Raw genomic sequence first — 26,037 nt, 5'->3', positions numbered from 1 at the left:
CCATTTCGCAGAAAGCAGAAATTTTCCCGGTAGCACTTGAGCATCTCTCAACACTCCACGTCGCAGTGTGACAGTCGATATCATGGCACACTCAGTAGGCAGCCCGCAAACGGCGATGAGTGCATCAAAGGGCCACTGGAGCAGATTGAGCCGGCGGATTTCGCTCGTGAAGGTTAAAATGAACCCGTAATTCGGAGGGAAGTGCTTGAGTTGAAGAAAAATTTGAGCGAGGGTTGCCTGTACACATCAATTTGCCCCCTTCGCGATAGGACACAGCGAAATACTTCTAAAAACCAGTCGGGCTTGTTGGTTCAGGTACATTTTATTCTGCGCAGACACACGAAGTACGAAGAATGTTACAGCACAAGCGCTTACTTTCCAGAACATTTATGGCAACGAAAAAAAAAACTCAACCTGTATCTTTTTCTGATAGGGCTATGGAGGGGGCACTGACACAGTGATCTTGCCGACAGGCGATCTCGGCTGCCTACATTATTTCCCGGATGCAGCCGAGGCAGCCGAGATCGCCAGGCTGCAAGATGACTCGCAAGTGCCCCATCCTTAGCGGTATCAGAAAACAGAATTGAATTTGCTACAGGGATTCTGCAGGCGTCCATGATTATCTTCGCTAATGCTCACAGCTGGCTCAGGTTCTCCCCGTGTTGGTTTCTTCCTATATCAATAAAAAAAGCATCTTGTTTACACGATGCTTTTTTTTTTCTTGCAAGAAATGTTCTGTAAACTCAGCGTTTGTGGTGTAACGTTCTTCTTCGTCCTTCATGCGTCTGTGCTGTAAATAATCGAAATACTTCGTTCCCTGGATAACTGTGCCAGCCCGTTCCAGCTTTGCGCTCGCCGACAAGCTTTATTTATCACGTGCGAAGGTTCGGGCAGAGATCCGGCAAGTATTCCTCATAGAAGCGGAATGCACAAGTGTTGACTGAAGATCTACTGAGGGGTTCAAAAGGCTGCGTTGATGGCACATGGGTGTAACCCCTTCCAGGGAACGTTAGGAAATGAGTTTGTTGCGCAAACTATTAGAACAGCCTAATAGAAACAACTTCAGACTATGTTCAACTGCTTTTCTCACATCCTTTTTCCCATGGCTTCTCGTGGCTTTCTCATGGCTTTCTCATGAGGTGGCTTTTCTCACATCCTCATGGCCCACAAAATTAAATTCACGTTTTTTGTGGCCTCATTTTATTCTTCAGAGTGATGGTTCTTTTCTGTACGTGTGTCTCTGCGCCGCCAGGATATTCCGGCTCCAGTTGGTGAAAGACCGCTCTGCCTTCTCCGACGACTTCACCCTGGTGACTACCCGTGGCCCTGTTCGAGCCAGCCTCGACCACCTCTACTCCGGACACGTTGAAGGTTCGATGCGGTCACATAACCCTAACTACTCTCTCAATGCAGCAAAGTGACACATTGCGTACAACAGCACGGTTTTACATGATCACACACAAAAGGCATGCGCCCCACAAAAAATAGGGTGACAAGGGAGGAGCGTATGGAAGCGCATTTAACAGCAGCTCAAGGAGCACACATAAAACAAATAATGCAGTGAATCTGAGCACGCCTAAAATAGTACACGGCTGGAAAGATGACGCGTTTGCTGATCAAACCATGCCACCCATGGCGGACTCCACAATCAATCCGTCTTTAAAGCGGTCCACTGCAGAATATTGCAAAGATTTATATCTGACGAGGTAAGTTCTCTCAGAATGAGGTACTTTCATTCATTCATTCATTCATTCATTCATTTTTATTTCCTTAAGGACCCCACTGGGGGGTATTACATAAGGGGTGGATGTACAGAAAAATACACATTTGAACGCATTAGTTCTATCAACACAGGTGACTACTGACATTTGCTATGAAATTTAATGGGCAGGTGGTTGAAACAATGGAGCAGGGAAGGTCGTTCCAATCTTTGGCTGCACGGGGAAAAAAGGAAGCGGAAAAGGTGACAGTTCTGGTACGATAACGGGACGTACTTGCGACGTACTTTTATTGTACGGTCAAAGTGAGCGTTACCTGTGAAAGGTGTCGTTGTAAACTTGCCGCATGTGTGCCTTATTTCAGTAAGTAAATATTTAGGCTACGAGAAAATTGGTTTACGTCAATCTCCGCTTAAATAAAAAGAAAGAAAAGCTACTGAAAATATCAAGCAGAAGGGTATAAAAAAGGCAAGGACAAGTGTACTTCAAATTTGAATTTGACAATACTTCATTGACGAGCGTTTAAAGCAGGCCTTGCCCAATAAATGCGACAATTAACGAGTGCAGGAAAGAAACTAGGATTGCTGGACTTTTTTATATAGCTTACTTCTGAGTTCATGAGCTTATAAAGTAAACTTGGAAGTAGTATCCGGTGTTCCGGTGTTATCCCAGAAGAAAACATGCGGCAATGGGTCTTCAAACACAGCATAGAGCATAGTGACGGACGCGATAGCGTGATGTCCCTTTTCTTACATTATCTAATTTCCAACAGTTTCGGAAGTGGAACGTCCTTCATCAGGCGTTCTTTTAGAATGACACACAAAACTTGTATACACCCATTGTATATGCGGGGCTCCTTTTCTTCTCCCCCTCATCAAGAAAGGAGCACCCTTGGGGAAAATGAAGCAGAGGGAGAAGTACAACATTTCGTAACTATACAGCAGTGGCAATGCAAGGTGTAGAGAGAGAGGGCCGGGATAAAAAAGAAAATAGACCGTGGCCAGTTGGAAGCAGCCCCAATCGCGACGTTGACCGAGAGGAACCGGGCGCATAAAGCACAACCGATGCATGTCCGCACGAACGTCCGCGCATTGAGTTGGGGCAGGAATAGTCAAAACTTGTAAACTCGAGCGGAAAAGCGCTAAACGGTTATAGTGAAAAGAACGAAAAGAATTACGAAAAGACACTTGTTGAGCTACGCTTTGAGAACGTTGTTAAACCTCAAGACAAACGCCACATTGCGCACAGTGGACTTCGGAAAACCCAGTGTGCACAATGTGCCTAACGGATGGTCAAGCACTACTGTCAAACTGTCAAACGGATGGTCCATATATTGTCCGTTACTTGCATTAAGTGACCAGCCCATGCCCATTTCCTTTGCTTAATTTGAACTAGAATGACCTGCACCTTAGTCCGTTCCCTAATCCTTGCGGCGGTTTTCCTGTCCCTAGCAGTCGACGTTCCATAGCCCGTTGGGCCAATCTGAGTTTTCTTTCAAGTAATTTAGTGCGACCCCAAGTTCGCCTCCATTAAATGAAGTCAACTTAGACTGTGTGTACATAATACGCATGGCACGAAGGGTTCACGCAAATATGCCTCTTAAGTCCTGCCCTTTTCCACTGTGTGTAACCCTTACTGCTGGTGTAACAATTGTCAACTGGGGTCCATGATTTCCATTGCCAGGGGCCCCCGGCAGTCGCGTGGTTGGCGCCATAATTGACGGCATCTTCAGCGGTCGCATTTCCATGGGTCCTGAAGGCGACGAGTTCTACGTGGAACGCGCCTCCCGCTTCCACTCGCCCGCCTCCTGGCCAGCCTCCTCCCGTCCCCTGGGGCCCTCCTTCCACTCCTTCATCTACTCGGCCCGGGACGTGAGCTTCGACGGCACCGGATGCGGCCTGCACGGTGCCGCCAGGGACACCTTGGACGCCGTGCGGAAACGCTACGCCAGGCCGCGCGGACGCTCACAACGTGTACGGGCGCATTCATTGATATATCCCCAGTTCAGTACTAAGTTGACTACGGCCGATTGAGGTGTCGGCGTAACGCCAAACAGTTATCGGCCCCTATCTGCCCTTCCCCCCACGCCCAACAACCACTTCCTCCTCGTCCTCCCAAGCTGACTAGTGTTACAAAGCGATGGCTGACAGAAGTACAAGGTCGAAAACTGGGCTAGTTGGTATACATTCATGGTTAACCAGCGCAAATTAAACGGCGCGAGAGAGGAGTACACAACACGAGCGCTACTAACAACTGCTCTTTTGCTGAAAAGAAGGAAAACATATAAAGAGTTGAGGCTGCGCACTAACCACAGTCGTTACGTAGACCGCGCGGGATACACACTCTTCACAGCACAGATAGCTGAAGCGCAAGTATTGTTGAGATAAGCGACTTCAATATCCGGCAGTGACACCGAGGGCGAGCTAATGCACGTGTCAGAATTCTTTTTTTATCAAGAAGGCTTCCCAAATTTCTCTGGGCTGACAAAGCTTTCTCAAAATTAAAAAAATTCCGGAAGGTCAAGGCAGGCAAAGGAAAAACTACTGCGTTTTGCTGTTATCCTGTATATGCATGCAATTTCGCAGAGGGTGAAAAAGATAGCTGGCAGGTTCAGCGTGGACGGGGTTTTCTCAGCAAAAAATAAGTTAGAAAAGCTTTGTCCCGCGATCGACAGGAAGTTAAACAACAGCAAGAAAAGAAAGTCTTCGCACAAAAAGTGCTGTGGTGTAAAACACCAGTCAGTTTGTTGAATACAAAACCAACGTTACGTACTGCATCCCCTTGTCGTGTGTTAAGATATATAGTGGACAGACGGGGCGGTGCATTAATGAGCGCCTGCTGGAACATCGCAATACGCTAAAGGGCACACCCACGGCCTACCTTTCGTCGTATTGCTTTAAGCATGGTTGTTACCCCAAGTTTAACCATACAAGTGTTCTGTTTGCACACAATGATACTTGCACGAAATAAGTTTTGGAAGCCTTCTTGATAAAAAATAATTCTGACACGTGCAATATCTCGCCCTCGGTGTCACTGCTGGATATTGAAGTTGCTTATCTCAACAGCACTTGAGCTTCAGCTATCTGTGCTGTGGAGAGTGTGTATCCCGCGTGGTCTACGTCACGGCTGTGGTTAGTGCGGAGGCTCAACGCAGGCTCAGCTCCTGCTGTGTAGTCCTCTCTTGTCCCGTTCAATTTGCGCTGGTTAATCATGACAGAAGGAACACATGGTGACGATCTGGGTTGGGCGTAAAAGCTAATTTATGAATGCAGGCGGCCACCACTCGATACACTTTCGTGCCTTTAGATTAGGCTGTTAATTTTTCCTTGGAATAGGGTTCCTGGGAGCCCCTTCGAATACTTTGCTGGATTGTTGCTATTTTACAAAGATTGACCTTCCGTTCGCGGCCGTAATATGGTCTTCTCCACGTCCTTCAGCGCTATGTACAAAAATACAGCACCAATAACCAACTGATGTTCTTCGCTGGTAGTTAAAGGCTGTACCACCAGAAACCACACGCTTTGGTTTTTTGTACTGCTGAGATAATTATGGCCTAGAAAAACTGAACCGACACACCTCTGAAACACCTGTTCTGTTTCCCGAAGTAAGCATCGCAAAGTCGACGATAAAATGGGCCTTTTTGCGACCGCATCACGACAGCAATATGATTGGAAAATAAAGTAAACGTGGCTTTTTCTGTCATGCTACTATATGCGCTGATCCATTATTAACGTGCCCAGCAAACTGAGCTGTTTGTGCGTTGAGCCGTTTTCTGGCACAAGAATGTGTAAATGGACAGGAAATATCAACGGAACAAGGGCGTTGTCTCATTTCGGCCAAGGGTAACCGGGACTCTGCTAAACAGCCGGTAGTTAAACCCTAGCGATGGATAAAATAACCAGGGTGTTTGTTCACTGATATGCACAAAGTCCTACAGCCCATGTTCACTGCCACATCATTTTCGAGCTGAGCGTGAAGATAACGTTTCTTAGTGCAATACCTCGACAAAAATGCAGGTCAGCGGTCCGTATGAACTGCAGCAAGCATCGCAAGTACCGCATGCGACACAAAAGTGCGACGTATCGAAGGCATTTAAGCTCTTTATATAAATTTATATGTCACAGTGAACGGCTAAACAAGCTCAATAAACAGTGACATGTGGTTAAGATTAGAAATGACGTAATTCGCGCATGCTAATTACCGGAGTCTTGCAGACATCCGCAAAGTGTGATATAGTCTGAACACATTGCAAATACCGTAGGTTCACCTGGACAACAGCAAATAGGTCGCGTAGGACTCACCTGATCACATTCATATGGGAATCACTAATTCACGACCCGCGGGCTCAAAAAGCATCGTGTACCGATAGGAAGAGTTTTAACACTCCAAAGGGATGTTCCTAATTGTCTAGTTTTCTTCTTTTAGAAATATGTCATGTCGTTACTCAGATAAAAACAAAGCATAAACGCAGTTTGGTTTATCCAGTTTAACTACATGGCGCTAGGTATCTAGTGAGCAAAAACTTTCTTTTTATTTCAGTAGATAAATGGTTATGGATGGTTTTGTAATGTTTTTCGTGTTCGGGCCCGATGGGTTTTAAATCCGTGAGACGTGAAGTAGTAAGAACCGTAAGAATGTTAACAGGTGCGTCCCCCTTCAGAATTATTTTTTATACGCTCGAGCAGGGCTGCTAATGATGCTGCGTGTTGTGACTGCAAAAAGTGGCATGCCTTGAAAGCTTTTTACTCTAATACTAGGCATAGGGATTTTGTGCAGTGAAGTTATCGCTATGTTGTTCCCACCCATCGATTTTGTTATTGCCTACTTTCGCCGGGACCCTTGGCGAATTTTTCTTTAACACAGCCGAACTTTTTTGACAAAAGTCTTTGAACTATACCCGACAATATACCAAATGATTTTATCGACTCTGGATAAGCTGGGCTCGTGGTAAATGAGTTTTATAAAGCTTAACGCACTCAATGGAACGGGCGTAGGGTAAATCGGGTAGACCTACGATGGGCCTATACGAATAATACCGTCTGGTGAGATGAGGACGCCATTCTATTTTCTGCTACTTTCACATAATGCGAAAAAGGTTTGGATGGAGAATCAGCTCATGTTGTTTTAAGTAACCATTTAAACTCTTACGCAGCCATTTCCTTCAGCATGGTAATCACGGTTATTCATAAGTCAGAAAATAAATATCTAAAAGTTGTTTTGAGTGTAGAAGCATTTTCTAGGAAGCACGCGCTTACAACACGAAATGTGTCAATCTCTATGTGAACTCTTCCGGTAGAAGTTACAGCGCTGCTAGGTTTGCCACCAGGAAGCTTTGTTACAAAAGAAAAAGAAACAGACAAAGCATTTTGGCCTAACCGAAACATTTACCTGTTTCTCATACCATCAAAACAAAATATTTCGCGTTTTATTCGCTCTTTTTTGTTTTCGCACTGTGCGAAACCCGTCCGTTTCGCCAGAATGCCGTAATCGAACCAGTGTGGCCACCTCAGCGAATATTACAGCTAGCTTAACTGCTAACTGATAGCTGAGCATCAGAGCACCCACAGCAATAGAAGCAATACGATTGCATAACTTCTCTCAGGTCAGAAAGGAAGACCGGGGAAGCAGATGGCTTCGCGAGACGCACGCCTCGTTAGCCCCACCGCCAAAGTCGTCAGGTGTCGCCACTGACGGCAGCGACAGCAGTGGGATCAATGCATCGTCGAAGCGAGCCAATAGCGGACGACGCTCACGGAGACCGAGGCAGCTCGCACTCAGCGTGCGTCGTGTATGCAATCTTGAGATCAGCGTCGACCACACCTTGTTCGAGGTGAGCGATTAAGGCGTCTATGTGTCGGTGGAAAGATGTATGTATGTATGTATGTATGTATGTATGTATGTATGTATGTATGTATGTATGTATGTATGTATGTATGTATGTATGTATGTATGTATGTATGTATGTATGTATGTATATACGTATGTATGTATGTATGTATTTTAAGGCGAGGGAAGAACCCACACAAATCGGCAGCAGTACCAGTGGTCTTGCCTTAATTAGCCCGTCGGTGACGCGACAGAACAAGCCACTCATGATAATGATTATGTACAGATGATGATTATACTGGGTATGCACAGATGAGAGATTGGCCCCACCAACTGATGGCTATTGGCCACAGCGTATGTGTCCTCCAGCAGAACAAGTGCCCATTTATGTTGAATGCTCTTACACACGCTCACACAATCTACCCCCCCCCCTCCACCCCCCGACGGAAAGGGGCCTCCTGGTCACATTGAGTCACTATGTAGGCGAACGTTAAAAAAGAAAGAATTTGATCCCAGTTGCTGTGGTCCGGCTTATATACATGGACAGCATGTCGGACAGAGTTCGATGAAAGCGTTCGGTGATGCCGTTGGTTTGAGGATGATACCCGGTGGTAGCTTTGTGCACAGTATTTGCTGCTCGAAGCACTTCAGCCACTATTTGGGATAAGAAGGCCCTGCCGCGTTCGCTCAAAAGGATGCAAGGTGCGCCGGGGCGCAAGATAATATTTTGCAGGACAAAATCTGCAAGTTCCTTAGGGCATCCAGATCGCAGAGATGCTTCTGCGTAACGGGTAAAATGGTCGACCCCCGTCACAATCAAACGGTAGCCGGTAGGTGTTCGCAGAAGTGGCCAGACAGATCAATGACCACTGTATCAAACGGCGAAGGAGCACAGGGAGTTGGTTGTAGAGGACCAGTTGGGGAAGACGTAGTGCGTTTCCTGTGCTTGCATTTGGCACAAGACGAAATGTATTTTACTACGCTGGTCGACATCCGAGGCCAATAGAAGCGACTGCAGATTCGGTCGTACGTTTTGTCAAACCAAAGGTGTCCAGCCGGCGCGTCATCGTGGAACGCCTCTAACATGACTGCCCTGAGCTTCCAAGGTAAAGCAGTGACCCATCTGCTGCCTTCAGGAAGATGGTTGTAGTGGCAGAGAACACCACTCACAAGATTACAGTTCTTCAGCTGGCGGCATAGGCGGGTGTTTGGAGGTCGTGTGGAGCCTTCAATCCTGGATATTATTCGCCGACAGTAACTATCGTCACGTTGCAAGGGCGATGCGTTGACTCTGTCTGAAACCATAGTCGTGAGGAATGCATGCGATGGGCACAGCACACTGCTTCGATGCGGAGGCAGGAGCTGGCGATTTGGACAACGGACAACGTGAAAAGGCATCGGCCTTCAAATGCTTCTGGCCGGATTTGTAAGTAACAGTAAAACTGTACTGGTGTAGATGAAGTAGCCAACGCCAAGGCGTCCAGAAAGGTTCTTGAGTGTCGACAGCAAGCCCAACGCATGGTGGTCGGTAACGACACTGAAATGCCGTACGTATAGGTAAGGGCGGTACCTTTGGATGGCCCAAACAACGGCGAGGCACTTTTGCAACGTTATGCTGCAGTTTTGTTCTGCCGCCGTAAGTGAACGACTGGCATAGTCGACCACCCGCTCCTTCTGTTGAGCATCCAGTTGCAGCAAGAGGGCACTGATGCCTTTTGTCACTGTCGTCGGTGCGTAGCATCGTTGGAGCGCTGTCATTAAAATGGCAAAGACGGGCCGCGATGTGAAGGCACCTTTGAGCGCCTGAAAAGCCCGTTCGCAATCTTCTGTCCAAACGAAAGGGATGCCAAGACGGAGAAGGGTATGTTAAGGCGAAGTAACTGTTGCGAAATGTTGTATAAATCTGCGAAAGTATGATCCGAGTACGAGAAAACTGCGGGGTTATTTCTGCTGCTGTGGACGGTGAAAATTTAAAACGGCGGAAATCTTCTCTGGGTCAGGTGGTATTCCGTTTAGTTGGGGACGTGTCCTAATAATTTAATAGATTTGCTGGTGAAAGTGCATTTCTTTGTGTTGATCGGCAGTACCGCATTTGGAAGACAGCTGAGTACTTAGTCCAGACGTTGCAAGGGTTGGTCAGATGTAGTTGAGAAAACAACGATGCCGTGCAGGTAGCACAGAAAGGTTTTCCACTTAAGACCATGAAGTACGGTGTCAATCATTCGTTCAAACGTGGCAGGCGCATTAAACAGTACAAATGGCATCACGTTTAACTCCAAAAGCCCATGTCGGGTGGCAAAGGCCCTCTTCTCTTGGCCATCTTCGTGCATCGGGATCTGCCATTACCTGAGGGTAGGTCGAGGTTTGGGAAGTATTCTGCTCCTTGGAAACTATTCAGAGCGTCGTTGATGCGGGGCATCGGATGAAAATCTATCGTTCCGAGTGATTTTATTCAGCGCCCGGTAGTCGCCACAAAAGCGAACGGACTCATCCTTGTTCTCGAATCTCGACTACACTACTTGGGTAGAGTTTCCGTTCTTGCCTTGTAGAGTGAATTAAAATATAGGAGCTCGGCGCGGGCTGAGAGTCTGGGGAGCGGGGCGACGTTCGTCGACGAAATTTGTTCCTCAGGGGCGCGCTTGACCCTTTTTCAGCTTGAGGTCCGGAACAAAGCTCATGCGCCCCATCGCGGCTACTCGTTCCCTTTCAAAACTGCCGAGTTAAAGCGCATACTAATGAAGTTCTCGCGCTGTGGAACGCCTCACACTTAAATACACATCGGACGTCTGGAGTTTTGATGTGTAGACATCGAAAAATGTTCTGGAACCTGGGAAATATAGCTCTGCGGTAAAATGTTTGTAAACATAGCCCGATCAAGTTGCGCTAAAAAAAACGATGTACCACGCAACTGTCATTTTTCCATCAAAAGCCCATGAGCATTTTATATTGATCAAGTGCTTCTTTGACCCCGATTTACGCTACGCGGGATCATAACGCGAGTTGCGGGGAATGAAGATGTGCCCTGCAGCTGCTACCCGTCCGCAGGTGACGCTGGCGGACATGAATGGCGACACAGCCCGGGCACACGCGGCCATCACGGGCCTCGTGAGCACGCACGTCAATGCTGCCTCGGGTATCTTCAGCCGCACTAACTTCCATGGCATTACCGACATCGCCTTCGAAGTGCAGCGCCTTCAGGTATCCTCATCATCACCTACAATGCTGGTTTTGCGGGTTCAACACATGCAATGGATTTCTTTACAGTGAAGGGTTGAGGCCGGATCCCCGGTGAATAGGTCCTTTTCGGGAAGCGCGACCGCCTCAACCTCTTCTTTCTCTCAGTGTACTACTCGCGGTTTCCTGCTGCTAGTCAAGCCACTACTTCTACTTCATCTCCCAGTGTTGTTATAGATAGTCCGCGTAGTAGGTAATATCTTATGTTTTCCCGGATTGTAACACTAGTATTATTGGTACCAAGTATAGCACGTTTTACTCGGTCTGCACAACAAACGACTGGTGTTGTTTATTTTGAAAGCCGGCTATCACTCACTCGGTACCTCACTTTTACTTTTCATACCCTTATCTCCTATTCGCGGGAAGATTGTCATTTCTCACAGCGCTTAGACCCGTATTTTTTATATCTTACTTCAGGATACATTGTGTCATGCATGCTACCTAGCCGGCACCTGACAACCCGCGGCTCTTGAACTCTGCGTTGTCGAGACTCGCGTAGCACCGTGATACGAAAATGCCGCCAGAGTATGTCAGAAAGTCTCGCGATAATATGTATTTCTGTAGAAAAAAATCAAAATGTATCTGTAAGCCGGTGAAAACTTTTGGCTGCTTTAAATCGAGATACTTGGATGGCCGTGAGGCTTTCGCTGCAAATTAGCTGACAGGATTAGAAAGGAAGAAATAATGACGTTTTTATACATCAAATCACTGAAGTCCGCAATTCTGTTTCAGTTTCTCGGGCTTTCGTGGAGGAAACCACACTTCTTCGTATTCTCTGTTCTTATTGACGCCACAGTTTTTTTTCTGTGTAGTTGCTGTGTTCGCAGGCACAAGATTATGATGGCACATATATTCAGAAATTTCGGATTTCGCGTTCCCTAATGGATTTGTTGCTGTGAAGCTGTTAGCCTGTAGTCAGCCGGGTATTCTCCTGGCCATGTAGATGCAGCTATCACTTCCAAGTTATTAATAATCACAGTGATGCGCTTGCCAGCATTGGTTCATTAGGTAACGCAGTCACACTAAATTTTTCAGACGTTAGGTTTGACGTTACTCCCCTAGGTCAAAAAACGGTAACTACAAGTGCCCACAGCTTTCCACGCAATGGGTTTGACGTTACCTTGCGTGTGGTTAGGTTTAGCTTTCGGGTTCCCAACGTTAATCCCAACAACGATCACAACATACGATCTCCAAGGTGTATAAACGAGCACCTACTCTCCACATTTTAGGTTTATTCCGTGTCTTCATACTCACATAGTGTTACCCGCGGAGTGGCACTCTCACGCATTGATTTATTCGACAACGCATTGGTGTACCCGTCAGTTACACTTTTTAGCGTTGGTGTATTCGTGTATTCGCCTACGAATAAGTGTGTGTGTGGGGGGGGGGGGGGAGGTGGGGGGGAGGAGAAAGTGCGCGCGGGAACTTTCATCGCAATCAAACCTGATCTGTCGTCTCAACGCAAAATCCCCTCGCTAAGCAGTTTTGGTTAACATGAGTCCTCGAATACCTTCATTTTGACAGGCTCTCTTTCGTGCCCGAAACTGCAGCGCACCCCTTCTCTCGCCGTGCAGGTGAACGATTCGAGCGCTTGCACATTGCCGTCGAAATCGTCAAACCCTTTCTGCAGCGACGCGCTGGACGCCACGCTCATACTCCTCGAGCTTTCCAAGGTGAATCACGACAGCTTCTGCGCCTCGTACCTTTTGACGCACCGAAACTTCCCCGGTGGCACCCTTGGCCTCGCGTACGTCGCAGAACCGAACGGTGGGTAACCTTCTTCCTAGCAGCTCTCGATAAGTGTGTACGGTTGACTGTGGCCTGTATATCCGTTCGCAACGGGACGTGGAACAAGAAACTTAAGGTACAGGGTGTGTGAAAAGGCGAGTCACTGTAGGACAAAGGCGACACAAATCATGATATACGATACGAATTTAAAGGGGCCTTATCCATCAAAGCACGAGCACGCGTGGGCGGAATTGTGGCCATTATCATTCGGAAATACTAAGCATGATAATGTGGCCACTGTATACATCTTCTAGTGACAATATGCACACGTACAATTTTCTCTGTTTATGTGCCAAGTGGTGCGTGCATAAGAGATAAGGGAGCTGTGCTGACTCCTTAATAAGATACAATTGCTTGCTGAACTTGCTGACTCACTGCTGTCTTAGATATCATTGCCTTGCTTCCCAGGGTATATCAGGGGGACCAGGGCTTTGGATGTAAATCAGCGAGACCAGGGGGCCCTCGCAACACCAGGAATGAAGCGGTTGCTCAAGTTTGTTGAACGTTTCGTCCATAACTGGTTGCTGCGGCTCTGCTAAACTGGCATTTTAACTGATGGTGCTGCCACCGTACGAATCCGTTGTCGATTTGCTATCATCCTAAGGCAAATGTGATGTTTCTTTATGGAACGGAAGAAAGTTGAATTCACAGTCCCAAAACAAAACTACACGCAATGCGCACGTACTCGTACTAGCATCGCTGCTTCTTGTCTGGTTGACGTCATGAGCTTCTAGTTCCTGGAGACAAAGCAATACGCAAGCAGTTCCGTGTAATTCTGTTGTTCCTAGTGTATTCACATAAACAATAATTCGCAACTCACTAACGTCGTGCCGTCAACGTTTTATTAGTGTATGTCAGGGGTCTCAAACTCACATGAGTAAGCGGGCCGCAGTCACGAATATTAGGTCCGCAAGGGCCGGGATAGTCAAGAAGGTTGAAACGAAGGGGGAGGGGGGGGGGGGTAACAAAATGTGAGATAACGCTGCCATTTGAAAGAAACAAGTACGTCTTTTCGTCTTTCCCACATGTTGTACATATTGTCACGGAACACCTATGTGGACAATGCCCCCATAGCGCCATAACCCGTCACCGAAGACGACGAAGAGGATGCGGCTAGCCCGAGCGATCATGGCCGCTTGTAAATAGATCGCATCGCAAGATTGGTCATTTCTGAATAAAATTGTCGTCAGAATTTGAGACACATCTCGATAGCGATCTACAGGATGACTAAAATAGGGACGCCGATTCTGAAATATAAAATATGTGTTCCAAAATTATGCTTCAACACATGGTGACCGCGTTGGGTGCATCACAAAAAAAGGCTTGAAGTCAGTCGCGTCTGTTTATTTTACTAGAATAAAGCGTTATTGATAGTAATAGACGAGAAAATATTGCGAGTATCATTTAGAAAAGTCACAAAACTTTATTCCTTGATAAGAATAATATAGCTGCGATTGTTGTAAACATGCTGGCTTGATGCCTGGCAACGCTTGGCTGCGACTAGAGAAGAAATGTCCGCATGTACTTCTTGCGCGGAAACGATCCTCATGGTCGATCGCAGGTGCTCATCAGTCATCCTCGACCGGAGAGCTGACTTCTTCACCTTCAACTAGGAAAACACGTGTTCGCACAAGTAGGTGCTTCCGAACATGGCAATGATCCTGGCAGCCTGTTTACGTAGCGCTGGGAAACTTTCGTCGTCAAGAAACCTCTAGAAGTCTGGTACACCCGCGTTCTGAAATGTCTGCTTCAACGGGGTGTTAGCCTGGAGCTCAAGAAGTTTCATTTGTAGCTCGGGCGCGGCGTCATCCACCGGCATCGAAAACGGCAACGAAAAAATTCGGAATTCATCGGCGAGGCTGGTGATGTCTTGCAAGCGTCCTTCGAATTCTCTTTGGAGATCATGGAGGAGGTCTGCGAAGTTATCACAGGATTTTTATCCACGTTCTCAGCGACCTGTGATTAAACTTCTGAATTATCATCTGTGTCTCCCAAAGCAGCAAGTTGAATTGATAGGCCTGAATGTCATGGATTATTGTGATACCTGTTTTGTCTTGGAATTTTAATGTTGAGGCAGTTCAAATGATGAGTGATATCAGTGAGGAACGCAAGGGAGACAAGCCACATTTCGTCTGACAGCTCAACAATGGACATGTTCTTGCTCTTCATGAAGGCGTCAATTTCGTATCGGAGATCAAAAAATTGTTTCAGCACACTTCAACGACTCACCCCTCCAAGCTCTTTATGGTACAAAATTTCACCATATTCACTGCCAACCCCTTCTAAAAGAGATAAAAATTGTCCGTGGTTAACAGCTCTTAAACGGATCAAGTTCACTGCACTGAGCACGATTTCCATGACGCTCTTCATTTGCAGAGACTTGCCGCACAGCGCTTCTTGTTGCAAATTGCAGTGAGCCGCGGTAAATTGATTGGTGATTCCGAGTGCAGCAAGTTTCGTCCACAATCGACCAACAATCTCGCCCGTGCATCCCACCATTGAAGGCGCACAGTCTGTACCCAAACAAACCAACTTTTCCCACGGTAGTCCAGCATGTTAGACCAGTCTTTCAAGAACAGAAGGAATAGCCGCCCCTGTGGTCGTGCCTCTCATTGGGGTTAAGTCCAGGAGTTCCTCAGTGACGTTCATGTTTTAGTCGACACCCCTACAAAAATAGCTAATTGTGCGTTGTCTTTAATGTCAGTGCTTTAGTCAAGTTCAATTGAGAATGCTTCAAACTCGTGGCATCAGCTGATTAATCGTTTTTCAATGTCTCCACTGATCTCGTTAATTCTCTGGGCAACTGTGTTTGGAGAGAGGCTTATTTTCTCGAATGTCTTTTTCATGCTGGGACAGGTAGCATCAGGGACTCCGAGCAGCCACTGCTTCACGAACAGACCTTCAGTGAGGGCTTGTATTATTTGGCGACAAGCTCAGAAATGACGAAGCTTGCCCTTACCGTTTCGTCGCTTGCTTGGGTAGCCTTTTTGAACAGGTTTTGCTGCTTTCCAAACGCCGCTTTGAGTTGAGTCACGGTGAGCTCGCGAATGTTGCAAGAGCACCATGCTTCTTGTGATGACAAGACATGAAGTGGCGTTGGACATTCTACTCCTTCGGCGCAGCCACAATATAGTAGCCGACTAAGCACAACACCTTGTCTCTTTATTCTGTGAAGGAATAAGAAAGTTCCCATCGTTCCTGGAAGCACCTCTTCTCGTCTTCCACTTTGTGTTTTGCAGACTGCTTGGACAACGACATTGTGGCCCGTTAGACTTCCACAGCAGAAACCTCCGTCGTTTGCGGATCTTCCAAAAACTTACAGGTCAAACAGGCTCCTCTCATATTTACGGAGGCGACAGGGGCGTAGGAGCGCACTTATGTAGTGCCCATAAACGCACATGGGCGCATTTTGTTGCCCGAACCGAGAATCCGACGTGTGGCTGCGCCCTTTTCGCCACATCTAAGTGTTTGACACGAAGACGAACAGGAAAGCAAATATCCTCAAACACCACACAACGCCCGGAAACCTTTGCACTTTCGCGGGAGCCTGGAAAACTCTGTTCAAGGCGCCGTCTTCTTATTAGCGGCGTGCAGCCCCGTTAGCAGGGTCATAAAACACCGCAGCCGTTTCTCCGCGGCCCGTGCTCGGCCAGCCGTGTGCGCACTGTAGAGTGCTCGATTTACAAGTCGCAGTTGCTTGCGAACATTGTGCACCCTACTTAACTGCACCCCAATTGAGGGGCGTATGGAAAAGATGGGTGTCAACTCTGGTAACGCAAAGTCGTGAAAGACGATACCTACGCGTTTTCGAGCAGTCTCTGCCCATCTGCGCCTTTGGCTGCACATGCAGGGCGCGCACTCACGCATTTGCTTAAAAAACAACAATCGATGAACAGAGACACTCATGAGAGGGCCGCGGGCCGCAATAAAAGGGTCCGCGGGCCGCATGCGGCCCGCGGGCCGCGTGTTTGAGACCCCTGGTGTATGTTTTATTTTCTAACAACGCAGGATCAGAAACTACAAGGCAACGCACTACACAATGGGTTGGGAACGCACGAACTATCACATTTCCTTTCACAACACATATTTGCCAGCCTGGAGCTAGATGAAGAACTCTGAAACCTTCGGATTGAATAAGAGGTTGAATCACGCCGATGGTCCACAGGTGATGCGACGTGCCGTAGTGGGGGATTCCGGATTAATTTTGACCACCTGGGGATCCTTAAATGCGCCGAAATCTCGAACGCACCGGCGTTTTTGCTTTTCGCCTCCATCAAAATCAAATCCGCGTACTTGGGCTTAGCAGCACAACGCCTTAGCCACTGAGCGCTACCACGGCGAGTCCCTGTTGGCCTTTTAGTGTGTTATATTTTTTAAGCGTAACCAAATAAACCGACGATTCCGAGAGAGGCTACATACCAAACTGATCGGGTGTTACGAACGAAACCGACAGAGAAGCTCAGCGGCAGTGTAATTACTTTGTCGCTCGGCAACGTCTCTACGTATACCTCATAGATAATGAAACGACGGCTTCATTTGTAGTTAGCGTTTAATGGCGCCAGCATAAGGCATCCTAACTCTGATACTGCACACGAGTCTTCCTTCAACCGCTGCTGAGCACGAGGTCGCGGGTTGGATTCCCGGCCGCGGCGGCAGCTTTTCTGGTGGAGGCGAAAAGCAAAAACGCCCGTGTGTACGAGATTTCGGCGCACGTTAAAGATCCCCAGGTGGTCGAAATTAATCCGGAGCCCTCCACTACGGCGCGCCTCATCGCCTGCGTTGCGTCGGCGCGTTAAACCATACAATCAATCAAATCAATCAATCGAGTCTTCCTTCAACGCATTGCGGACGTCGTCAACCTGCACGGCAGCTTGTTCGGAAACACAAACCCGCAACAGGATAGATAGAAGTGGAGTTACACAAATAAAGGACATGTACCTATGTGACCGCTTAATTCTTCGCAATAACCAACAACACTAAGCAGCAGTAAATCAGGCCCACCGTTGCCGCACTGCTCGCCATGAATGGCGCACTGCTTGCCACGAATGGGACCCCATTCTAAATTGGCGATTGTCAATTCAGTTATGTTTTAAGAGGTATTACAACAGGCGAAAGCAGCAACAGGTTCTGAAAAAAAAAAAGGAATTATAAAAGTTCCCTCAGCTTTCTGGCAATTTTGAAACTTACTAAGCCAACTAGTTTAAATCGGTTTAAATGGGAATCATTAAGCTCACTTTCCGCATTGTTTTTGTGTCTCCGGTTGTGTCGCGCAGTGCTATAGCCCCAAGCTAGCACATCACGATGGCTAGGTTCCGCTGTCTCACCCTTCGAAAGTAGCTCCTCTCCGTTTTTTCTCTGTCCCGACTATCGGCCGGGCTACAGCGGCGGCGTACGCTGTTCTAGCTCCGTTCGGGACTCAGCCCCCGCCAACTCCCGGTAACGGCTGGCAGAATCTCTGGTTTCACTCTTTGTAGAGCCACATGTGTGAATTCAAGTGACGTCTATGGGTAATTGTTACGGGTGTCGTTTAAATCTTTGCTTTCCAACCACCTCCAAAGCGTTGATTGGAGCCATTTTTGTTTGCAACACCGCCACCGATACCAAAATACACCTCACAGGCACTACATGAGTTCTGCGGTGGTTTGAATGCCAGAAAAGTGACGCAGCCGTCGCAGCGACGCGTCCATCCACCACCCCAGCCGCGGAGAAAAAAACGCCCAAAGGCACAACGGAAGTATTCATTCAGGCACCGCGGCGTTTGGACACGCAAATGATCGATTCCTACTGAACGTGTTACCCTATCGCGCACGCTATTTTAAATACGCTGCAATCGAGTTTGACTAGGCGTGGTTTCGTGATACCGTCTATGATGTGGTTTTTTAAGTAACCACTTTTTGCTGCATTGTTTCCTGTTAAGCGGGGAAAATGTTGTGTTTGCATACGCCAGGCGCAGAGCATACGCTAAGCCACTAACCGCTTTTATCAGTGTGCTAAAAGTTGGCCTCCAATGAGCTTCGCGTGTGACGCTCCTTTCCCGTCGCCATTTGCTTGGCGCTCAACCAATCTCTCAGCCGAGTTACCAATGGGTGGCCGATAGCGCGGAAGCCGATTGGGACCCATAGCGCTTCCATATAATGGCAATCGACTACTGCCGCTTGAGTGGCTCAACTCCGGCCACCATATGACACTAGATTCGAATGCCAGCGGAATGATTAGTACCAGAATGGTTTCATACATTGAAGAGAGGAGCAGCTTCTGTACGTTTGTAGGCCCCGATAGCTCAATCGGTAGAGCGTTAGGCTTTTATCCTAGTGGTCCAGTGTTCGGGCAGTGTCTCTTTTTTTTTCGGCACAATATCCTTCTTGGTGTCATGCATTGGAAAATTTCCGGTGCCTAAAGCATTCCAGGGCACTTATTTCAACTCAGGCAGCCATGTGACACGAATGTTTTGTGGGTCATGGGCATTGTTGTCGGAAGAGTCGCTTGCCTACATGGCAGGTGGCACCAATTCCTGGGTGTTAGGAAGCCGCGATAACCCACGTTGCCGAGTGTTTTGTTATTACCCTAATGATCCAGGGTTGGAGTCTCTGGTTTGTTGCTACCTTCTTGTTGCTGCAGGGTAGAATGACGGTTTTCGGGATTTTTGTATGTTTATTAGACCAGGAGTGATCAGAGGGCAGCGATATTCTAGTGCAATTCACTGATCACTTACGACTTACAAGTCACTGCACGGGCTTGGCGACCCGCCGCGGTGGCTCAGTGGCTAAGGCGTTGCGCTGCTGAGCACGAGGTCGCGGGTTCGATTCCCGGCCGCGGCGGCCGCTTTTCTGGTGGAGGCGAAAAGCAAAAACGCCCGTGTGTACGAGATTTCGGCGCACGATAAAGATCCCCAGGTGGTCAAAATTAATCCGGAGCCCTCCACTACGGCGCGCCTCATCGCCTGCGTTGCGTCGGCGCGTTAAACCCCACAATCAATCAATCAATCAATCAACGGGCTTGGCGCACTGATGCGCTGGAGTTGACTGTTGACCGTATTGTTTCACAGCCTTGTGATGTCTACGTTGCCCGGGAAAATACTGCTTTTCTTCAAGCACTTGTTTAAAGGAGCCATGAAGAGAAAACACAAGTTTGGTTCATTCAAAAGATTGTGTCGTTAGAATCATACCGACACCACTTTTAACGTAAACTTCGCTCAAATAAGCTACATAATTAGGAAAAACGGGAATGGTCATGCGACCCACCAACTCATTTCCCGCAACAGAACCTGTGATGTCACATGGGCTAAGCTCTGCGATTGGCGGAGGCTGGCAGAAGCAGACGCAACTTAGGTAGAGCTTACAAACTAGACGAACGGGCGATTTGCGCTTAAATTTAGGGCACATTCTTTACAAAGCAATAAGAATGATGGGACAAACAGTGGAAGTTACGAAAGCACATGTAAACATAGAAGTACTGATGCGTTCTGCTGTTCGTACTGCGCACAGCATGCTTTGGTTTAGCTGCACAGCACTACGGGGCTTGGGGTTGTCTCAGACGACACTGGCCGATTGACGCAAGCAACGGTGTCTTACGTGACCCCATTTGTCGAGCGAGTACTGTTTCAGGGAACGAATATTTTCTCCCAGAACAAAAACAAGCCAGGTTTAAATGCGGGCAAAAACAAACCAAACGCTTGCCACGGTATGGTGGCGCCATCTAGGTTACGGAACGTGAAGAAACGCGGGAACAAACCAACACCGCTGTACAGGGTGGAGACAACCTTTGAACGGTCCCGTGCCGCCGCAATTGGGCCAACGGGCTCAACGCGTTATTCTTTTCGTTTCCCAGGAGACCTAGCAACGCGAAACAGACAATATGATTCAAACTTCTTCAGTAAACCGCGTTGCGGCGATAATTTTAGCGCGGTTTTGACACAATGACTTGCTTCGGCGGCGAGCGAGCAACCGAACATGGCGGCGCCAGCGTTACGTGTCTCTACCGTGTACGGTGGATGCGTGAATGAAGGTACTTAGCCTGCAGAGCGGTCGGTTCCCGTGATGTCACTTGGGACCACGAAAACGCACGATTGAGCGGGAAAATCAAAATTTTAACCTAAATTGTTTAATTTCTCAGTGAATAAAGCACCGTTTGTATCCGGACAAGCGCTGGGGGCACTATAAAACACGAAATCTTTCGAATAAAACCAACTTGCATTTTCTCTTCATGGCTCCTTTAATGATGTTTGATCTCGCTTCGGCTCATATGTTCGATATGTCATTGAAATGACAAATAGCTTACGCAGTAATCAACAAAGGCCGAGTATAAAAATGCTAAAAATTTCAGGTTTTGTTACTTAGTATGAGGAACATTTTCGAGCATCTTGGATTTGCAATATTCGGTCAAAAATAACAAGAAACTATATTGATGTTGGTTGCATTCGGCAAAACAATACTAAATATTTGACCGCACAGCATTAAAATTTAGAGAATGCTATAAAAACTTCCCCGTAGTTGTTCTCGGTGGTTGTCCAGTGGTTTAGCCACCTAGCGAGAGGTCCTGAGTTCTGACTTCTGGTAAAAGTGGCTGTTTTTCTATGGGGCAGATATAAAAGTGCCCGCGTGTAGAAGAACGTGACTGCAGTACACTCTAAGAAGTTGACAGGTCGTGTTCCCCCGAGCGCTCCAGAATGACCGCCTGAAGTGAACAAGTGCGCAAAGCCAGCGAATGACGAAATACAACGTATGATTTGACTGAAAAAACTGCTTGTGTGCACAGAAAACACGCATGGGGTGAATGAATTTTTCATTGCGGAATGTCTCTGCACGGATGGCCTTTTCATTTAAATCGAATGGTGGGCCACGTGACTATAAGAATTCACACCTTAGGCCACTTCGATTAGCCTTCCTGCAGCATTTTAGTGAAGACGTTCAACCTGGACATCTTAAAGGGTATTCCTCAATAAATTCGTTCACAATCACGCAGGATCGTCTCTTATTGAGGATGTGTTGCGTATAGACAAACGCCAAATCAAATTCAATTCTAACTTCTCGCTGGGAGCGTAATGATTCTTTGGGATATTAAGTATCGTGGCTACGCTTGGCGCCCTTAGAGGAGCCACGAAGACAAAATGCAAGTTTGGTTCTTTTAAAAGATTGCCTCGTTAGAATCATGCTGACAACAATTTTAACGTAAACTTCGTTCAAATAAACACCATATTTATGCAAAAAGGGAATGATCATGCGTCCCACTAGCTCATTTTCCGCAACCGAACCTATGATGTCGTACCAGCAGCTCTGCTATTGGCGGAGGCCGGAAAAAGCAAACGCAAATTAGGCACAACTTCCAAGTTTGCCGAACAAGCTATTTCCGCTTAAATGTGGGGCGCATTCTTTTTATATCAGCAAGAAAGGTGGGACAAACAGTGGAAGTTACTAAAGCACACCTAAAAATAGAAGTACCGATGCGTACTGCTGCTGTTGGTACTGCGCGCGCTATGCTTCGTTTAGGTGTACAGCACTTCACGGTTTAAGGTTGTATCTGACAGTAGTATTAACTGTATGGTATCAGACGTCACTGGGCGATTGACGCAAGCGACGATGTCTTACGTGACCGAATTTGTCGAGTGAGCACCATGTTTCACGAAACGATTGTTGTCTTCATGAACAAAACAAGCGAGGTTTAAATACATTCACAAACAAACCAAAGGCAGAAAACGGCTAGCCGCGGTGTGGTGGCGCCATCTAGGTTGACTAACAGTAAGCAAGTCTCCGCTGCCGTGGCCTCCGCGATCGGCTGCCGGCGGCCGCCGCCGGCAGCAAATCGCGGAGGCCACGCCGCTGCAACGGCCGGATGGGACTCGGGAGGAGGAGAGACGAGTCCGGCCGTGCCGCTCCACACCAAGTTTAGCTGGAAGACCTGCTCTTATGATGTTATTGCAGACGTCTTTCAAACACACGCTTTGTAGCGAGAATCTAAATTTTAGCTTACATTGAATAATTTCGCGGTGAATTAAGCATCTTCTGCCTCCAGACAAGCGCTGGGGAACTATAGAACACGAAATCTTTCGAAAAAAAATTTCACCATCTTCCTGTGGGGAACCATGAGGAGGAAGCGAAGCATCATGGGGTTTCCGGGTAGGTTCCATTGTGTTACCGATATGTTATTTCATTTATCACAGCCCGAATGAGAGCGTAGTGTGAACCCCCATGTAGAGACAAAGAAATGTAGAGAAATGTAGAGATGTAGAGACAGCGAAGGGACGGCATCCGCGTTACCTGATCGAACACCTCCTGGTTCTCGCCTTTCTTTATTGCGTGCTCACGCTCCTACCCCGCTGCCCGCCCACTTCGTCCTCTTCTCTGGTTGAGCTGCAAGGCGCGTGGCGCTTCCCGCCAGAGCTTTCCCACGGGAAATTCAACATCCTCCTCTGTAGTTTTCAGTTCATCGTTCCCGTTGACGTTCAGCTTCGCGTTCCTTCGTTGTATCAGTAGAATCTTGACGTAGTTTGAATGAGTGAAGGACATAAGACGCGTTCGTAGAACATGCTCCCGTCTCGGTTTGTAGCGCAGTGGCAAGAGCGCCAGGTACCTCCCGTTGCTGCCAGAGAGTCGGCGGTTCGAAACCGGGCGCCGCCTAAGTGTTTCTTTTGTTTATAGTGGACTGCGCTGATGTCAGGCCAAACGCTGACAGGGCTGAAGAGACGCGCATGCGCAGTAGAGTGCGGGCGGCGGACAAAAACAAGGGAGGGAGGGACACAGCCCCGAGCATGAGATGCTTCGCATCTAAAACAAACTTGTATTTTGTCTTCCTGGCTCCCTTTAGGGCGTGAGGGTAGGGGGTGGAGTAGGGTAACTCTAAAGAAAGGAAAATACAGTAGAACCTCGTTGATGCGTTGCCGGTTCATACGATTTCCCGGCTAATACTCTCTCAATCCGGAACCGGTGAATTGCCCGTAGCGTTAAAGTGTTTTTTTTTTGGTTACTACGTTCCTATATAACACAATTTCCCGGTAAGTAGGTTCAACATTTTAACAATTTTATACACCTACTACCGGTTTATACGTTTTACAGTGAACAAAAATTCCCCCGCACCTCCCTGAAGGGAATCGTGCAGAAATGCGAATGCATTGGGTGCACCGATGAGTGTGTTGCGAGTAATGGCGTAATTAATGACGAGAGTGGGAACGTAATCATTTATTCATCAGCACCTGTTTGTGTAATCGTTGTACCTGACGGCCACAATCACTGCCTTGTGATCGCTAAAGTGCACGGTCAAAGGGCCTTTGAGAAGCATACGCGCGTCACAGTTTCGCGTAAAGACCAGATCAATGCAACTCCCGTGAATGGTAGTGGGGCACGTGTCGAAGCCGGCAGAGAGACAATGCATAAAGTGCCTGGTCTGCATGTACTCGACCAGCCACTCGCCACTCTTCTTGCGCACGTCAACGTTGAAGTCGCCAACCAAGACTATGGGGTCAGAGGGTTTGGAGCGCACGCGCACACTTTCCATAGCCGCGTCCAGAAATGCATTCGCATTTACGACGACGACGACGACGAAGGCAGAACTACGAGGCGCGAGCGCACGTGCGCGCGCTCACGTGCGCTCGCGCTGGAGGAATGCAGGCGCACGGCGGCCAACGGAGCACGACAACCCCCGGCTAATTAAAATCCTGCTGACGTGCGTGCGGACAACGACTCAGCGCGTGCGGCGCAATAAGATGGCGCTGAGGCGCTGTCGGCCCGCTTGGGTCACCGTGAGGCTTACCCGCAGTGCTGGGCCTGCCGTAGTCGCTTGGGAGCAGTGAGAAGCTGATTCAAGAAGTGTGGTTTCCGACGTCTGTCGGAAGCGTGAGCAGAAAGGATGTGACATGCGTGAACGACTGCGGCGACATGGGAGACGAATTGCGGTCCACCGGTGCAAAGTTCGAGTTGAGTAGTTTGTGGCCATCGACGACGACGTCCCAACGTGCGAAACGCTAACCTCGGAAGAAATTGAGGGGGAAATGCCGCCACGAAGTTGCGCATACGTTGGAAGAAGCCTCCGAGAAAGATGACGGTGAGGACGGGGCGGAACAAATGGCGTCTCCGGTGGTCACATGTGCTCAGGCCGTAGTCGGCTACGTAGCGGTGTGGAGTTATTTTCTGCGCGATGGACAATCGCACTGCGGATAAAAGTCTGCAATGTTTAGAAAAGGAGCTCTTGTTCTCCAAGGCCGCAGAAGTGGACAGACATGTACACAAAAAAAGGCCAATAAATGCTAATGTTCGCATTTCGATTGATTTTCTTTAGTGCGAATCATACCTTTTCTGGGATAGTATCTTTTCTTCTCGCATTTTTTTAACTTATGGACGAGGTTCTACTGTACGTAACGTACACAATGCGGTAAAAGTAAATAAAAAAGCATAGACGAGAGACGGAAGCCAACAGCCGCACTCTGTGAAATACTAACTACTGCTTGTTGTTTTACATTGTTTTTCAAGTTGGCGTTTCGCACTTCGTAGCGGTACAGGGAATGGCTGCGCAACTTAGCTGTTCACCTTTCTCATCAGCATAAATTGTATCGTCCGCTGCTGTAGGCAATGCCGGCGGAATTTGCGAGAAGTTTCAGTCGGACCTCGGCGTGCACGCGTCGTCCGATTACGTGGGCCGTGTGAGCCTCAACACGGGCGTGGTCACCTTCGTCAACAACAACGTGCGCCTACCGCTGCGTGTCTCCGAGGTGACCTTCACACACGAGCTGGGACACAGCTTCGGGGCACAGGTGAACAGCCCCTGCGTGTGTCTATCGACGCGCTTCATATATAGACCTGCCTCGTGTAAGCGACTACGGGATTAAAAAAATAGCGCGACTTGGACAACGACCGTAAAGAAGGACGACGGGACAAGCGCTCACTTGCAACTAACATTTATAGAGCCATCGTCTCATAATTATACATGAATCATCAGGAGCATGCGCACGCGCACTTCGGTACACTGCATGGAACGCATCAACCAGAGAACATGATAAGTGACGTTTTCAAAAATTCAAACTCACTGGCACGCAAAAGCACAGAAGTATCGCTGACGCACTTGTCCCCATTCTGCTTAATATAAAACGCTTCCAAGAGCTCCCTCGCCACTGTATTATCACTCCTGCCGAGAATTCTAATCTGCTCAAAGAAAGGTCTGCATTTTTCCAAAGGACTGACAGGCCTGCAATCTTCGCAATGCGCGGGTAAATACGCGCGCGTATTATTGCTAAGAGAAGAACTATGCTCACGTGCCCTGTCATTCACACATCTGCCCGTCTGGCCAATGTAGGCCTCCCCGCATGAAAGCGGTCTCTCGTAGACTACCCCGATGTCACAGGGCACAGAGCGCTTGGCATGCTTTTTTTCGCACTTTTTCGGTTTAGGCTTGCCGGAAATTTGTGCACACAGGCGGTCAAGTTTTTGTGGAGCAGAAAACACCACCGGCACTTGGTACCGTTCTGCCACTTTTTTTCAGGCTGTGC

At 48.0% G+C, this 26,037-nt stretch overlaps 1 protein-coding gene across 1 annotated transcript in view; it reads left to right on the top strand.

The window, feature by feature from the left end:
- LOC144179251 (disintegrin and metalloproteinase domain-containing protein 10-like) overlaps nt 1-26,037 on the top strand; it is a 79,590-nt gene that overhangs the window by 32,628 nt on the left and 20,925 nt on the right. Inside the window, exons 3-8 of the mRNA XM_077707538.1 lie at nt 1,253-1,371; nt 3,402-3,691; nt 7,321-7,548; nt 10,590-10,742; nt 12,353-12,545; nt 25,121-25,305. Of these exons, the coding sequence (XP_077563664.1) occupies nt 3,464-3,691; nt 7,321-7,548; nt 10,590-10,742; nt 12,353-12,545; nt 25,121-25,305 (987 nt within the window). The 5' untranslated portion in view covers nt 1,253-1,371; nt 3,402-3,463. The remainder of the gene's footprint in view (nt 1-1,252; nt 1,372-3,401; nt 3,692-7,320; nt 7,549-10,589; nt 10,743-12,352; nt 12,546-25,120; nt 25,306-26,037) is intronic.

The sequence above is a fragment of the Haemaphysalis longicornis genome, unplaced genomic scaffold, assembly GCF_048455015.1.
Source record: "Haemaphysalis longicornis isolate Haplotype H1 unplaced genomic scaffold, Haemaphysalis longicornis Haplotype H1 scaffold_4, whole genome shotgun sequence".
Classification (NCBI taxonomy): Eukaryota; Metazoa; Arthropoda; class Arachnida; order Ixodida; family Ixodidae; genus Haemaphysalis; species Haemaphysalis longicornis.
The sequence above is the reverse complement of the archived record's forward strand: the minus strand, read 5'-3'. Positions and strand labels throughout refer to the sequence as shown.